The 17,654-nt window shown below is 41.2% G+C and overlaps 1 protein-coding gene across 1 annotated transcript in view; it reads left to right on the forward strand.

Moving 5' to 3' along the window:
• Window positions 1–17,654, forward strand: part of rap1gap2a (RAP1 GTPase activating protein 2a) — a 92,182-nt gene that overhangs the window by 20,438 nt on the left and 54,090 nt on the right. Inside the window, exon 2 of the mRNA XM_030744743.1 lies at window positions 2,454–2,489. Coding sequence (XP_030600603.1) covers window positions 2,454–2,489 — 36 coding nt within the window. The remainder of the gene's footprint in view (window positions 1–2,453; window positions 2,490–17,654) is intronic.

Here is a 17,654-nt window from a genome sequence, read left to right on the forward strand (position 1 = left end):
GATGAATATGGCATGATAAGGTATGACTCACAAAATTCTTATAAAAAATTGTGTTAAAGTGCATGGAATTATGTCTTGGATTGTCTTCGTTTGAAAGCTGAATTTGAGATTAAAGGACATGTTAAGGCGGATTATACTTCTTGTCTTTTGGAGCACTATTAGAAATTTACAGGATTATGTTTTGTTTGCTGCCCAGATTAGGGAGGGTGTGGCAGGAACATGCACCTCTCTGGTGTGATGATGAGTGCTGAACTTGTGACATCCTGTGAAATTCTTGTGCATTGTCAGCTAAGAACAGTTATACACCCTGATGCTTCCAAGAAAGGTGATCCCTCTTCATTTTGGGTATGAGCTTAAATGTCGCAGCATCTAGATGCAAACTGGCATCGCGCTCATTGTAAAGTTCCTTAAAATGCAAACGTTTTCAGGATTGTGTTTGAACAATTTCAAAATGTTGGTCACATTAAATTTACCGTCCATCTGTTTAATTTAACTATTAGTCCATCTAGTCGTGGATGCACGGAAGCTGCTTAAACATCTGCTGATTGGTTCATAAGTAAATGTAAAATCAAATGTAGAGGTGAGGAAGAGGCGGGACTTGCAGTTTATATCAAACAATTGTGACATCTATGACTTTCCTTGGAGAAAAATCTGACAGACTATGGTATATAATGTTGTTGTATGTAATCACTGGCCACTTTGTTAGGTACACGGATGCAGAAGACCCACTGGGTGCTGTTCAGCTAATAACAGAAAATTGAAGCTACAATTCATGCACTCACAAAAACTGGACAATAGAAATATGGAAAAACGCTGCCTGGTTTGATGAATCTTGATTTCTTTCTTTGGCCTAAACAACATGAAACAATGACTCTATACTGGCTTGTATCACCAGTTCAGGCTGCTGCTGGTGGTGTAATGGTGTGGGCGATATTTGCTTGGCACACTTTGGGCCCCTCAGTACCATTACCACAGCCTAGCTGAGTATTGATGCTGATCCCATCCAGTTCTTTATGAGTTCACTGCGCTCAGTCCCACAGAGCACCTTTGGGATGTGGTGGGATGGGAGATTTGTATTGTGGGTGTGCAGCCGCCACATCATATCATGTCAACATGGCTCAAAATCTTTGAGGAATGTTTCCAGCATCTTGTTGAAGCACTGCCATGAAAAATGAGGTCTGACCCAGTGCTGGAAAGGTGTACCTAATAAAGTAGCGGAGTTACTGCTAAAATTTGTTTCAGCATCTGGGGGTGAGATTTTGGCCCCATAATGTATTTTAACATACATACCCACACAGTCAATGGTATTATTTCTCTTAGCTCTAAACTTTGAGAGTAAATAGATTGTATCATATAGTGAGTTATTCATCCATAATGTGGATGGTGCATGTTTTCAGCTGCAATTCTATAAGTGCTCAGGCTGCTGCTCTAGTACAATATGACTGAGGCTAACTCATTTATCATAGCATGCGCAGTGCAGGATTCAATTGTGGCAGTAAAGTGCTGCTGCAGCAGAGCAGCAAATGGTTGGGTCTTTTTTCTTTTGTTGTACTCGATTTCTTAACAGAGATCAATTTAAAATGCATTGAAGAGAATTATGCATAAAATGCAGTAGTTATTGTAGGTAGATATTGAACTAACTGAAGCTAAATGGAAACTTTTTCTTCTGACATTTGACTATCTGTTGTGTTGCATGACCATGTAACGTCACAGAACTCTGATCATCGTTGACTATCATTGATATCATTCAAAACGAGTGGAAAACATTCAAATAATGTTTCAAATTTTCGGGCTGGGTATTGTGCACGTTGTGGTAACGCATGCATTTGCTGATGAGAATATAAACAGTATTTTTGTAAAATAGACACTGTTCTCCTTGGTTTAGTCTCCATGTAGATGGGATTAAAGAATTAATAACAGAACAGCTGCCTCTGAAATACACGTACACAAAATAAATTAAAATGAGACCCGACATGTTTATAGTTTCATTTATAGAGAAACCTCAGATGACTCACGCCAATGTCACCAGAACAGCAGTTTCTCATGTGTAGTATGGCCAGTATGTAGTGAAGCACTGAGACGTCTCATAAATGGTCTGAGCAGCTTGTGGAGAGGCGACTTTGTTAAATGGAGCTGTCTGTCATAAGCTCCGCTCTCTGCAGTGGATTACACTGACCCTGCTGCATCTATTAATGCAAACAGAAGCAAGCACATTTTTAATGACCTTTTTTTTTTTTTCTAAGCCACAGAAGCGCAGGAAGCACAGTGGAGACATGAATCTCGCTCTTTACCATCTTTAGCTGAACATCTTCCTGTGTTTATGTCCTTATTACTGTAAATTAAGAGTAATTAGAATCAAGAACTGAATTGCTGCTTGGACATATTGATATCAGGCATGATCAATAATGTTTTCCCTCTCTGTGTGTGTCTGCCTTCTCTTGCTTCATTTCCAGGATTGACAAGCCCACTTTGTCAGCACTGAAAGCACGGTAAGTGTTTTGTTTGTTTGTTTTTTGTTATTTTTGAATATTTAGAGACAGAATGACATACAGCAAAGCGCCCGGGCTGCTGTGGTAAGTTCTGTTCCTTCTGTAGTTTTCACAGGCACTCTGACAGAGTCTGGCTTTGCTAAACTTCTTCTCCTTTCTAAACTCAGTCACATATTCTAAACTTTGTTAGTCAAGGACAAAGCCATATTTTGTGTAAACACACCTAAGCCAAAAACCCTCTGAAAGCTTAACTTAAGGTAAGATAAGCCTATTTTCCATCACACTGATGGATTCTGACTACAAATCTCAGCGGTCCGTTCACTATAGATCTACGGATTTTTTCACACATCTATCAATGAACACCTCTTTCTCACACTGCACTCCAAACAAATCTCCGACTCCCGGTCACTGCCAGCATGTACCTGTTGGCAGGTAATACCTGTACAAGGAGGAAGCATCTCACTCAAATAGTTGTATTGCCAAGTATTTGAGTGAGACACTCCTGCTCCAGTGGAAATTATTTGTCATATGTAAATTGTGTGGTTGTACCGTGACTCCCAGGTATGAATGTGGTTTATGAATGCGGTTTATGAATGCTACATGCTGGCTTAAGCAGCATGTTCTGGGTTTTTCCCCCTTAGGAAAAACCCAGTCAGGTAAGGTCAGTGAAGTTTGTTTGGACTGTGCGGCCTGATAATAACTAATTATAGGTCTGGTGCACTGGAAATGCAGATATTTAAGCCACATTGCTACATGCTAGAGTTATAGAAGGCATTACAAAGACTAGTTTCATTAGGTTAGTATAAAAGCCTGTAAGCTGACATTAACATTGTATTGAGTTTTTTTTTTTTTTTTGAGATTGTTCAAGCCTACAGCTGAAGGATGATACTATGAAGAACTGCTGTGCATCACTTCAGACTGTTTGCAAGCAGCATGGTAATTCAGTGGCTGCTGCCATCACAACAAGAAATTCTTGGCTTGTTGAACCCCCCAAAGTCCACTGAGGACTGAAATGTTTTCTGTCTGGATTTGGTTTGTTTTGGTCCGTATGGAGGTCTACTTCTCAGTGGCTGCATGAAATTTGGTCGCATGTACCATAACACACCCTTATTTTTCTCCAATAAGTACCCATCGTAGCTGCAGCTGTCTGACCACTTGCTTTGTTTTTGTTTGGCTGACTGGCTAGATGGCATTGTTCGGTCTTAGACTGGATGCCTACATTTTGTTAACAAGAACTAACAGCATTCAACAAGCAGTTATTATTTTCATTTATATTTCACAGCGCTGGAAAGCGACGATTGATGCTGACTGACGTGGATTTAAATTTGTGCAGCGACTTTGCAGGTTTAGAGAAACAATCTGGTGATGTGGAAATTACACAGTGCAGCAATTTTTGAGGTGTAGATTGACTGCTGCTGCATTTACCTTCATTTATTCTGGGCTGGTGCAGAGCACTAATGTGAATGTCACTTCCAGAGTTGTGTCACTTCCACAGTTGTGTCACTTGCACAGTTGTGTACATCCTTCATGTTCCAATCTGAGGATATTACGTGTGAGAAGCCAGCAAGCCTCACAAAAGGAGGGTGCCGTAGTGATGAGAGGTGAAGGGCTTTTGTGTGTGTGAATACAACTCTACTTTTCTCACTGAATCTTATAAAAATGTATCTATTTAAACCTATTGTGTTCACCTCCTGTGCCTCGCTGTCCGTAGTTGCCGTGATGGCGCCATCTATTTAATTATGCCAAATGGATTGTTTTAGAGCACTGAACAGATTTTTACATGCAGGAAAGACTTTTAAAAACTTTTGCTAGTCTGGATGGTGGTCAGTGAGTTGAGTGTCAAGACTTTCTCTACACGTATCATCTGACAAGCAAAATAAATCTCCATATTATGCTACGAGAGGTCGGCTTCTTTCCAAGACTCATAAGAACTGATTTTGTTTTTAAACAAAAAGAAGAAGAAGAAACAGCCTTTATTGTCCCACAGAGGGGAAATTTGGGTGTAACAGCAGCTGCAGTTATTATAAATATAAATAAAGATATAATAATTCACACTATTAAGAAAAGAATATATATAAAATCAACAAACAATATTAACCTTAATACTACTACTAATAATAACACTATATACAATGTACATGATGTGCCTGTGTGTTGAACCTTAACAGGCCGGACTATTTACAGTATAAAATGTACAAAGCATGCGGATTTAGCAGAATCGAGGATCAGTAATCTTGATTTGACAAAATACCTGGAACAAGTTGATTTGCGTAAGAAACAAGCAGTCATGTTGTTCCTTGTTTTAAATTAGATTACAGACTAAATGTGTGAAAAGAGATTTTTCCAAGCGTACTTTACTGTTTTACAGATCCAGGGTCTGGGTTTATGTGGAGAGTTGTTTTTAGTCTGTTTAATCAAGTGATTGCTTTGAATTTCTCCAGAATAAGAGGACCAAGAATAGTACTGGGTATTAAGATGTTTTATGACGGTGTGAAAAGTTTGCATGCACAGTACTTGAACGGCTGCCTGTTAACTACTTACTACAAACTATAATAACTTAGAGCATGCCCAGAAACACAGGATCAAAATGCTGGAATAGGGCTGCAGATGCTGCTATAATTTGTAGTCTATCTAGAAAAATAAATCAGGTTAGTGTGCAACATGTAAAGTGGGACTCGTCTTTTATCTGTTTTCACGCATGCAAACAGCTGTGCACACAAACACATTTTCAGTGTCTCCTGCATGGCCAGGTGTCATTAGATCATCTACTCTGTAGTGGGTCTGAATATAAATGAGTGAGTCGTGACTTCTGCTGGAGCTCCTGCTCTGCCCGAGCAATGAATAACGCCGACCTGTGTGTAAGTGCGTGTGTGTGCTTGCGTGTGTTTGATCCAAGCATTAGATGCAAGAAAACAGTGCAGAGGCAGGAACTATGGGGTTGGAAAAAAAAAAAGGAGAAGACACTTATGTTCATATCTTACAGTATGTCATTGATTTGTGGATAAGGAAGCAGGGCTAGATGAATAGATACAGGTGAGTTCATTACTCTTGTAGTCATGGCGAATCATATGGTTATGGGTCACAGGAAATGCCCTGTGACAGCTGGAATAATCTACTGAATACAAGCAGGATCTTTCTGAAATCCACACTTCATACTCAGGACATTGGTCATATACCTGATTCATTGGTCGGCTAAATTTCTGTCATGAAAAAGACTACATAGAGCAACATACAGGAGAGTAAAGCCACAAGGGAACAGGAAAGGAACCAAGAGAACGTGAAAGGCCAAAAGCACAAAAACATCAGCTGGAGTGCACACTTCAAAGTTTGCAGCTGCAGGGCAGCAGGTGTGAGGGTTTTATTTTGTTCTCCTCTCCCCTTTCTGTCATGTCTGCCCTTGGTTCTGAGTGCGCTGTTTATTCCTCTGTTGCTCCAACCCTTTCTCCCCGTGTCTCATCTCTCCTCTGCCATTAATCCCGGTCTCCCTCTGCCTCTTCTTTGCTCACGGCTGCTACAAAGAGATCTCTCCTCCTTCACCGGACAGCCGTCACCTCATTAATAACTGCATAATCAAGCCCGTGTGCATGTGTGTGTGTGTGTGTGTGTATGTGTGTGTGTGTGCTCGCGTGTGTGTGCGTGTGAGCAAGCACATGCATCTGTTTTGTCTTTAAGTGGTGCTGAGGGTGAGTGAATATCACAAGTGGACAAACAGGGATAAAAGAGGAGAGAAAGGACGAAAGGGGGTAAGGTTGCACCTGATCAGCTTCTTAATATTGTGTGACGATGCCGCGCAAGCTGTGGTGAGTAGCTGCAGTCTTTTTTATCTAGCGTGTATATTTTTCCTTATTACATTATTAAATCAGATTTTTTCCCCCCTATATTACCTCCCACTTTTTTTCATGAAACCAGTAGAGTAGTTTCTTCCCCAGCTGAGAAGTTATTAAAGTCTGAAAAGTGGATTTGTGATTTGATCCCTATGAATATATTCATATTATTGCATGGATTTTTTTTTTTAACCTGAAGGTGCTGTGAGTACTCTGTTGACCCAGTAAAAACATGCATCCTTATACTATAGCAGGGTGTGAAAGGAATCTACTCCAACTTCACGTGTGGTGAAGTAAAGGAGTGTGGACTGCAGCAGGACAGATCAGAGTGTACTGGAGCAGACTGTAATAAAAGTGTCACTCCAGGATATTTGATGCTTCAGTCATAGAGCTGCTCATCACACTGTTTGATACAGATCGGATGATTGCTTTGGTGTGTGTGTGTGCGTGTGTGTGTGAGAGAGGTGGATATACAGGATGTGAAATCAGTCTAAAGGATTGATCCGTCTGTTTCTGTTAGTGAAGCTCTGTGTCACAGTCATAGCTCCCAGCTTTCTCCTGTAAGAGCCGCTTTCTTTTCCCGCAATAGGAGAATGTTTCCACAGTGCAGTAAACCAGAACAAATTATGTGGATATCTTGTTTAACATGGTTAACCACAGATTGCTTTATTGTCACAGCCAGCTGTCTGCTTGGCTTCTTGATAATACTGTTGTTAGCATGCATACGTGTGTTTGCACAGAGGCTACAGCCACTTGTTGCTAATTATACATTGTTATATTTCATTTCCATTCATTCTCTGCTCTGTTTAAGTGGAGCAGCTGCTTAAATCTGAAGCAGCTCATATGGACGGCTTATTGTGGATGTGATGCAGATAGAGCTGTGGTGTTCTCCAAGGCTGTAACTAGACTTCATCAGCGCCTGCACTTGTACATTTATTTTAATTAATTTTTTTGCTTTTGCGAATATAAAAGACGTTTACATTATCGTCCCCCTGGATTATTGTGCAGACTGAGAAGCAGGGTGAGTGGCAGAAATAAGGCTGACAGGTTCGAGAGACGAGGAAATGTGAAAGTGGACATGATAAGAGGAGACGTCTTCTTCTTTTTAAAAAGAACTAAAAAAAAAAAAGCTCCCCTCTCTTATCATTGTCTAGCCTAGTTTTTGGGGCCAGGTGTAAATGTTATCTGGTTGCCAGCATCATGGAAAAGAGCAAATGGGCCGCTGCTATTTCTGGAGCCTGGCATTTAATCTCTCTCTTAGTGTACGTTCTATATTGCAGGGAACGGTGGCGAGTTGTGACCACCGAACAAACAGGAGACTGAATGTCTTCTGGTATTATATTTACTTTAGGTGATGGCTTATTAAAGCTCGAGGCTTTGCTCTATAGCACAAGGAGAAGAAGCAGTGATTAGTCACAGGAAGGCTGTATGCAGCCTTAATGAGCTGTCAGCTTTATTGTGTTTTGCTTATTGGAAGTGCTTGATGCAGTGTACACAATACAGTCTGCCACGTAATTTAATATAAGCCTGCAATCACCGACAGAGGGGGGAAAAAAAGCGAGGACAGAAGTTCACTCAGTTAATATCTAATGCACAACTGCCCGCAGTGACTGTGACCTTCAGCGAGGGTTAATTTGGGAACCAGGATTCAATATAACCACAGTCACACATACACACAAGCTGGAATAGATCAGGTGGTTCAGTTTCAGTTCACTTCTTCCAGAAATACAACTTCAGGCCTTGCCTGTGTGTTTTGTTTCCCTCTGCCTCTGAGCGTGTGAAAAAAGGGTTTAGAAAGCAACCACACAGTTGCGGGTGCATTACTAGCAGTTTGGTGTGGGAAGTGGTAGAACTCCACCCATCCTCGTGTGCTCAGCAAAGGATGTCGCACTTCCTCTCATCTCACACCTCTAATTCCAGTGAAGTTACACAATAATAAATGATTCTATTGTAATGAAAATAATAATGATTAACTTTGACATTGCAGCAAACGTAACAGCACCTATTAAAATCACTTAAATGATCTTTTTCTTGATTCAGAAGTTGAAGTCTTTGTAGGACATAGTCACCTATTTAGAAACCTTGATATCCTCGCACTTTGTGTGTGTGTGCTGTGAGCACATATTTCATTCTCCCCTGTCGCCACAAGAGGGAGCTGAGTCCATGCGTTTGTCACAAACTGACTCCTACAGCAACAACCAAAAGCAATCAGTGCACTGCAATGAAACCAGCTGAAGTGAAGTAAAAGATCCACTGGGTGGAACAGTTTCTCTATTGTCACCCTCACTAGATCAGTGCAGAGAGCTGTCCCACCTGTTATCATGTAGACCTGTTGAAAGTGCTACTGGGGATGACATAAGAATCAATTATTCGCTGTGAAGAGACTTTTTCATGTAATATTATGTCATTAAAGCAATAGAAGTCATGCTTAATGAATTGGAGGCTTTTTTATTCATTTATTTATTTGCCTTCTGTCTTGTGGAGCCATGTTTTAGTTTGCTTTTGCCTAAGTATTTGCACTTATAAATTTATTATGTTACTCTCTGCCTGTTTTTTTAAAGCCACAATTCTGCATGATGGCATCCTCCAAATAAATTTATCCTGATATACACATTAAACCCAGAAGACTCGTTTCTGTACCACTGCAAGACAAAACCACAGCCATATTGTCTTCAGCAGCCTATAGGGAGCCACGGCTGTTGCCATGGCAGCAAGAACTGATGATCCACTGATGGTCCAGCATGGCTCATTACCATGGTGACGAACCTCGGTTGTCTCGCCTTGCGGGCCAGACTTCATCGCCAAGTACATCACAGTATAACCAGCAGAAAGATGCTGTGACTTGTAGTGCAAGTTTTCACCTGTAGTGGCCACAGTGCACGTGGGTCCTCGGTCCAACTGCAGGGAAGTTTTGTTTCATTCATGCATTTGCTTGCTATTATTACATTTTATGATTTGATTATTTATGGTGATTACTTATTGCTATTTTTTTGCCAAAAAAAAAACTTTATCTGGTGTGTTGACTGCAGTGTGGGTCTGAAAAATCTTGCGGGTCTTTTCGTTTTGACTCAGTATCCTATTTTACTGGTTTTTCTCATGCTCTAGTTTCTTTATATTTGCACTTCATTTGCTAAAATAAGCACCTCCTCACATTTGCCTGCTGTCTTACACATGGCTTAAGGTGGTATTAGTGAGAAACGGCACACACAGCACATTTGGAAACATATGTAACAAACAACATAAACAACATATGGAAAGATGATGTGTTACCTACAGCGGGGGAGGGGGGGGGGGGGGGGGGGGGGGGGGGGGGGGGGCAGAGTAGGCTTCTCCAAAAGATATCACTCCACACTGTGGAGTTGTATTATTCTTAAACAGGCCAACATTAGACTGCACCTCTGTGACGATCACTGAATCACCAAATCAGCATTCGTCAGATGTTATGTTTCTGGTTACTGGAGTAATGTAAGTCAAGCATTTACTCCCCTTTAAGTCCTGTTTAAAGCCCCCCCCCCGGCTCTGTTACATCACCCTCCACTATGTTTACCAGCTTTTTTTTTTTGCTGTCTGCAGTTCAGTTCCAGGTTTTACTGCTAATCTAAGAGCAGTGAAAGGAAACTGCTGAGGAAGCAGGAACATTGGGGGTCATAAAACCCAAAAACAATGAGATGAAAAAAGCTCAATATGTGCAGATTTTGATGAAATGCATGAAACACCTGAATAGCATATAGCCATGTGAGCTATTGTTATCACCAATATGCTGGGTATATTATAGCAAATTTACATACACTAACCATAAGCGCACAAAGAGTAAACTTAACCAACTTGTTTCTGTTTGTTTTTTGTGCGCTTTGTTTTACTTTCTTAAATAGCTGACAGCAAATGAAAATCTGTCCTGAAGGCTTTACTTAGAAAGCTTTTCCTTTCATTAGTAACAAATAAGCAGAAAAAACAAATTACTGTTAACTTGTTTTTCTCTTTTCTCTCTCGCTGTCTCTGAAATGTTTTGTCACTGCATGTGCTCTGCTGCTTGTTAAAGGGACAGTTTTGTTACTCTAAAGTCCCCCCCAGATAGCCAGCTGCCTCTTTGCTTTTGACAAATATTTACTCCTTGCCTTCTCTCTGATACTACACATACACTCACACACACACACACAAAGTAGCTGATAGCACACCATCTGGCCTGAGTGCGGGCTGTTAAGGGCTCATAAAAGTAGACCCTCACCTATTTAGAGGCATAAGGGCTCCCTGGGCAAGTAAAACAGCACACACACACACACACACACACACACACACACACACACACACACACACACACACACACACACACAGACACACACACACTTTTCTTCTGCATACATCTGCCCACGCACACGCACATTCGCATCCAGTGGGGATGTAGGAGGTGAGACGGGTAGGAGGTGAGAGGATCAAAGGATGTACCTGGTCCTGTTCTGAGAATGTCTTCATAACTGCTGCCCTCACTGACTCTCTTTGAGGATAAAGATAAACAGAGATTGATTCAGCAAACTTCCAAACTGACCCTACAGTTACAGCTGACTCAGTCCTGATACAGATGCACAGCTGACAACTTTGTGCATGGGCTTGATTTTTTTTTTTTTCAATTCCAAGACATAATTATTCATCACATGAAAGGGGTTAAAATTATTACTGTTTTATGTCATTTTGGGTCATAGCTATTGTACAAGTATATAAACTGTGGGAGTATACTACATTTAAAAAAAGAAAAAAGGGGGGGGGCTTTAAAGATAAGTCTGGTGATATTGCGTTGATGTCATATTGTTAATGAATTTCATAAGAAAACTAAAAGTAACAACTCATTTGATGCTAATTGATTCTACTATAAAATAATGTCTGTTTCTTTGCTTCAGTCCAAAAACCTTTACATTTCCTCAGTGCCATAAAAGCGCAGTCTGCTAAATATCCTGCTGCATTAGATAATCCTCCACCTATCAGTATTAATCTGCCGAAAATAGTCCCCGACAACGGCCTCATTTCAAGCTTCTTCAAGTTTCTTTAGTGTCATTTCTGCTGTTGCAAAATACAACAGACACTAAATGGTGTTTATGGATGCTCTCAGTCATCCAGGTCATAGTAGTTTCTGGAGGTATTTAAACCCCAGTTGCAGTGTCCCCTGGAGGTGGTTGTGACCCACTATTGTTCATGTGCATAATCACATGCACCAAGGTGTGAAAGAAGGCGTGGGTCATTACAATCAGTGATTTCGGGTGAAACCAATTTGGGACTTCGCCCCACTCTATCAAGTGACCTACTGTATTGAGGTCATCTGAAGAAAGGTGTGAATGGGGGTTGAGGTGCCTGGGGAGGGAGCTCAGGACAGCATTGTAGACTGGGGAAGGTTGGTGACATAATCCACCTCCTCTGTTCAATAATGGTTGTTCACAGTGGGCATAGATGCTCCTTTAACTCCTCTTTAAAACCATCTGTAATCTCAGTCCAAAATGTAAACGTTGGCATCCCCGAAATAGTGCCCTTTGACCTTTAGATGCGGATGTACAGCTGAGTCTTGTCCTGTCGTGGTGGCTCTATGTTCTATGTTCTATGTTCTATGGTGTGCCATGCGTTTGTGGTTCGTTTTCGTTCATGATAATAACCTTGCACCACTCTGGCTATGAGCACAGGAGCCCCACCTGTCTGCTGTTCAAGCCAATCAGAAAAAAAGCAAGTTGCAGGGGCTGCACGAAAGCCCAGTACAAGATAAATATGGAATATTTTGAACTATTAGACAAAAGTACTCTATAAATCCATCCTTTCATTTTCCCAGCTGCTTATCCAATTTGGGGTCGTGGGGTGGCTGGAGCCTGCCACAGCGGTCATTGGCTAAGAGGAGTGGTACACACCGGAGCAAAGATACTCTGGTAGAATAACAATATGGAGAACATATTAGGTCCCCTTTAACTATACTGAATGATATGTGTTATGTACTCTTTCCTCTCACTCTCTGTTGTGTCTCCAGGAGTCTTTGCCTGGCAGTGTTGCCATTAGAAACAAACTCAGAAGGATTTTTTTAGGATTGTCTGTTGACGATTTGTACACAAACACTTAAGACGTACATACGCGCAAATTACAGCCCATCTCCTCAGCCTTTCAAAGCAAGCGGGTGATGATGTGGCAAGGATAGAAAATGAAAAAGAGAGTAAGTGAAGGATGGAGATAGACTTTGGGTTGTCTGGAGGAGTGAAAGATGGATCAAGGGCGATAGAAGAGAGCAAGGAGACAATAATAGAGCAGGGGAGACAGATCCTTCCTGAGACCGAACAAATAGAAAGGAAAGTAGAAAGTTCGACCTTCCTTCCTTTCTCCCTTACTTCCTTCCCGGCACAGCTGTCCGCCCTGCACGCAGGAGAGGCTCTTAACATCTAAAAAGAGAGAAAGAGTAAAGACTGAAGAGAAAAATAATAAGAACTGAAGGATGGAGGAACAGAAAAACAAGATAGCTTCTCTCTTGGGAACAATGAGCTGTGAACAGTGAAAAAGGAAAGAGCAAAAATAACACAGAGGGCAAAATGAGGGTGCAGGGGGGTCGTGAAAGAGCCACCCCCCCTCGCTCTCTCTCTCTCTCTCTCTCATAAAGTTTGACCTCTGTGGATAAAAGTTTGCTTGTGAGAAACTGCATGTGTCAGTCGCTTCTTTCGGCCCCTGTGAGTATATCCGCAAACGCTCTTGACAGATGGTTCAGCACTTGGCCACTGATGTTCCTGTGATTCAGAAGCATTTTTGGAGGATTTGGCAAAACTATTAACTGTTTATTTCTCAGTGTCAGACCGTCTCTTAATCTGGGTGAGTCTCAGTGACTCATCATGGTGGCTCAGTGTGAAGTTTGCATAGTCTCCCTTTGCTTCTGCGGATTTCCTCCGGGAGCTCTGGTTTCCATTACAAAACAGGAGAGGTTATGTTCTCTTTTAAAATGCCTTTGACCAAGGCATCAGCCCTCATTCAAACATGCCAACCCAATTTCCCTTTAAGCGTGTCCATTTTGTACATACGTCAGAGGCGGGGAGCGAGATCCTGTCTGACTCTGTCAGAGCTCAGCTCAAATGCAATTGTCTTTCAAAGGAATAATCCACCTCCATATGAGCAACCTGCTGATACCCTCAGCTTATCTGTGCTTGTTTGGCCCATATGTTGTTGCCAGCAGCTGAAATGGTAATGACTTGTGTTGATAGATCTTTGCAATTTACCTCAGGTCACTACAAAATCACATCGTATACACCAAGTGACAGCTATTTGTAAAACATGACTGATAGAAAAATTAAAAACAAACAGATGACAGACCTGAGACCATTAAAAAGGTTGATTAAATCTTACCCTATTTTGTTACTATGCGAGATCCATCCAGCTTTCTGTTCTCACGTGTTAATAATAATAATAATTATGAAATTGCTTAATGTAAGTTAGAGGTAGACAAAATCACTAGAACACAAAGACTAGAAATTTCTTTTACTGGCTTTTAAAAACTGCAAAATATGATTTTTATATTTTTATTAAAACATGTGATCCACATGAACAGATAATGAAATATATAGTCTGAAAAAAAGAAACACAGACATCTGCTGAGATATGAATTGTGTATGTGTGTGTCATTTTTGTGTAGTACCTGTAGTTCACTTTGCATTATTGTGAGTATTTTACTATAATATATAAAAAGTCAATGAATTATCAACAGTAACTGTTTACATGTGACTACCACACAGCATCGTGATAGATGAGAAATTTACTGAGCTATGAATTAAAAAATCTCGTCAATGATGAAGGAGGAATTATTTTTTAATTTTAGAAAAATTTTGGTGACCGTGACCTTTGACCTTGAAAATGAAATTGTATGTTCTTGGGTGCCTAAGGAAAGTTTTATGAATTTTGGTTCAAAACTTTGGTGACCTTTGACCAGACTACCAAAATTTAATCAATAATTTCTTGTACCACCATCCATCCATAATTTTCTAAGTTATCCTGCTAATGGACAGACAGAAAAACGCTGCCAAAAACATAATCACACCACCTATCAGTGGGCAAGGAGGTTAAAGCTGATAGTCTGAACTTCAGTCACATCTCGGTCGTTTGATTTAAAATCCACCGTAGTGCTGTACAGATGCAAAGCTACAAAAATTGTGTCTTTGTCCAATAACTTATGGATCTACCTGTAATTCACCTGTTCATTGTAATAAGGCTTCAAGTTATGGATGATAATTGGTGGCCACTTTAACTGACAGGCTGATGGTGACACAGATGGCTTTAGCTGGCAGCAAACTGCTGGGCTTCACCTCAGCTAATTGAAGTCACTGACCTGGATCTCTTGAAAGCGTTTGTGGTCTTGGTGCCCTTTGGAGCAATTATAATTGAATTATCTGACAATTTATATGGTTCTTATGCAGTTAATTGTATTAAAAGCCTAACCAAGAAGTCTGTGCTGCTGTTTTCTGGTATTTTACTTAGCATGTGGCATGTTACTTAGCAATAATTAGCACGTATCTGTGTGTGTGCGCCATACAGTGTCTGAGATAGACTCCTTTCTTTTAAGATTGAGCTTTAAACTTTCCTTTCTGATAAAGCTTGCAGTTCGGGCTGGATCAGGTGACCCTGAGCCATCCCTTAGTTATGCTGCTATAGATTAGCACTGCCCCCACCCCCCCCCCCACCCCCACCCCTTCACTAATGACCATATTTCATTAACCTTTGCCTGGCCTCTGCCATAGTTTGTGTTTTGTGCTTTGGCCTATCTATGCCCTCCTATTTTCTCCTTTCTTTTACTGCAACCTCCAAACAGTCATGACAGAAGGCCGCCCCTCCCTCAGTCTGTTTTCGCTGGAGGTCTCTTCCTGTTAAAAGGGAGTTCTTCCTTCTCACTGTCACTAAGTGCTGCTCACAGAGTATTGTCTGATTGTTGGGGCTCACTCTTTAGTACTGTAGGATGTTGAGTGATGCTGGTGGCATCACAGTGGGGCTGTCCATCTTTTATACACAATCGACTGGAGCAATAGTGAGGGAGAAGGAGTATAGGTTACAGAAAGTGGGAATATAACAGAGCAGAAAAACCGGGCAAGATTCCAACAAAAATTTCTCATACTTCAGATAATAAAAGGAAACTGTTCAGAAGAAAGACGACAGTCATAAACTGAAAGCGATTGAAGGTGGGAACAAACACAGATTATACTCAGTGTTGTGTTTCCTTTTATAGGGATTCATCATATGTTATCAGCTGCTGTGTTTGTGGATTCACTGTTTCTGCCAGAAAGGGAATGCAGAAGATCTCCACTGCGGGCTTCACCTTTAGTACAAGTGCAGAATACAACGACAAACAGCATTACATATGGTTCCTGACTGCATTTGTTTTTCCCTTGCTTTTCTTTCTTGTTGAGTTCTTCCTTCTATGTCACTTTCCCAAGGTGCATATTTAAACATATAAATGTGTATTTCTGTGTATCTGTGGGGGCACCCAGCTGCCAGCCGATATCCTACTCAACCAAGCAAACTGAGAAAGCAGGAAATTGATTTACCTCTCTGATGTTACGCATGACATTACGGTCCCAGAGGAAACAGAGAGGAACAAAGGGATAAAAGAGTTCCAGAAACCCAGACTGAGCAGCGCTTTATAGCGGAGCTGAACAGAGAACAAGAGAGCGTAATTAAAATAAAGGCGCTCAGTTTTTCTGTTGTGTCACATGATTCAGTTTTTCCAAAATTGTTGCATTTGCCCGCTTATGTTTTCACACCTATCAGAAATCCATTTGCAGTCATTCCAGCGATTAGGTTTAAAAAAAAAAATGCACTTACTTTGTGTGTATGCAAGAGCAAGAAAGAGAAAGGAAAAATTTCACCCAAAGCCAAATTACAGGCACATCACAAGCGGAGATAAACAATCGCACTTCAAATAGCCCAGAGTGTGTAAAAATAATTGTCTGATGACATTTCTGTTGCAGTGAAATGACAGCACAGAGCAGAGAGCTAGTCAAGGCCAGTGTGCTTGGTGATTAACAAAGGACTGCCTGTGATTTGACACTGTAATCAGAGCTCACAAAAGAGACGGATATATCTCTTATTCAGCATGGCCCTGCATCGCTCATCCTATTTCTCTCTTCCGACTGTGTTCTCTCACTTGCATTTTCTGTCTGCCCTCTGCTCATTTATCTTCTTATTTGCAGCGTGTCTCCGATTTCTTTCCTCAACCTCCTTTACTCACATGTTTTTATGCTTTTTCTTAATGTATTCTTTTCAGTTTGGGATTGTGTTTTCTTTATGCTCCCCGTCACGGTTTGTTTTGTACTTTCTTCTGCAGTATCTCTGTCTCAGTGAGCAGCAGAAGCAGGCCGGAGGCTGTAACATGCACTTGGTGCTGGCCGAACAAGTTGTAATCCTGAACTGGCGTGTGGTGCTGACAGTTTCTAATAATCTGGAGAGAGATGTCCCCTCAGCCCTATGTTAGACCGGTGACCTGAGAAGGGTGTTCAGTGCCTCTCTCTTGATGCTATTTGGCTCCAGCACCCGTGACCCTGAAATGGATAAGTGGTTTAGAAAATGAATAGATAGGAGGATAGATGGAAGCACATCCTCTCCATCCTCCCTAACCACCATCCATTACTTCAGTCTCAGATTTTTCTAAAACTGTGCGGATGCAGGGTGGTGTTTCTCTACACAGCTGTTACTGGTTCACTTATGTCGAATCAGTGATTTTCCATGAAGAGACGTGTGACTGCATGATGAAGTCTGAGGTTCAGGGTCAATTTTCCAGTTTCCCTTGGTGTCCTTGAAAACTGGAATTGAATCTTGAGTAATTGTCTAAATTTAAAATATCCATTGCCACTACAGGCAGCAAGTGATTCTTCCATTCATTTGCTATGAGGCTCTCTCTTAAGAAAACAGGAACAAAAACAAACAATCAAAAAAAACAATCTTGCCACAAATTTTAATGAAGAAACAGATAGATGCAGTGCACATTGGAGGTTTGCCAACGTGTATGACAACCATTTAGCCATTACGTAATGTGCCAGATATTGATTCTGCTCGATCTCGGAGTGTCACGGTCACATTTTTCTTGCCTCTGTATGATCATCTTCACTTTGGGGATGACAGTAATTGAGAAAGGAGCCCAGGTTTGCTGCTTTATTCGACATAAATTCTCCTTTCCTGCCTGATGCTGACAGATTCCAGCCATGGTGGTGTCTGTGGTCTGGCTAGGTTGTCCGTGTCACAGCCTATCTGCAGACCAGACACCAAGAGTCCTGATGATGGATCATCCATCAGCCGCCACTTTGGACGCTGTGGGGACAAGAGAGCAGTTTGAAATAGCTGTCTGGGCTGCTGT

Source organism: Archocentrus centrarchus, chromosome 13 (genome assembly GCF_007364275.1).
Source record: "Archocentrus centrarchus isolate MPI-CPG fArcCen1 chromosome 13, fArcCen1, whole genome shotgun sequence".
Lineage (NCBI taxonomy): Eukaryota > Metazoa > Chordata > Actinopteri > Cichliformes > Cichlidae > Archocentrus > Archocentrus centrarchus.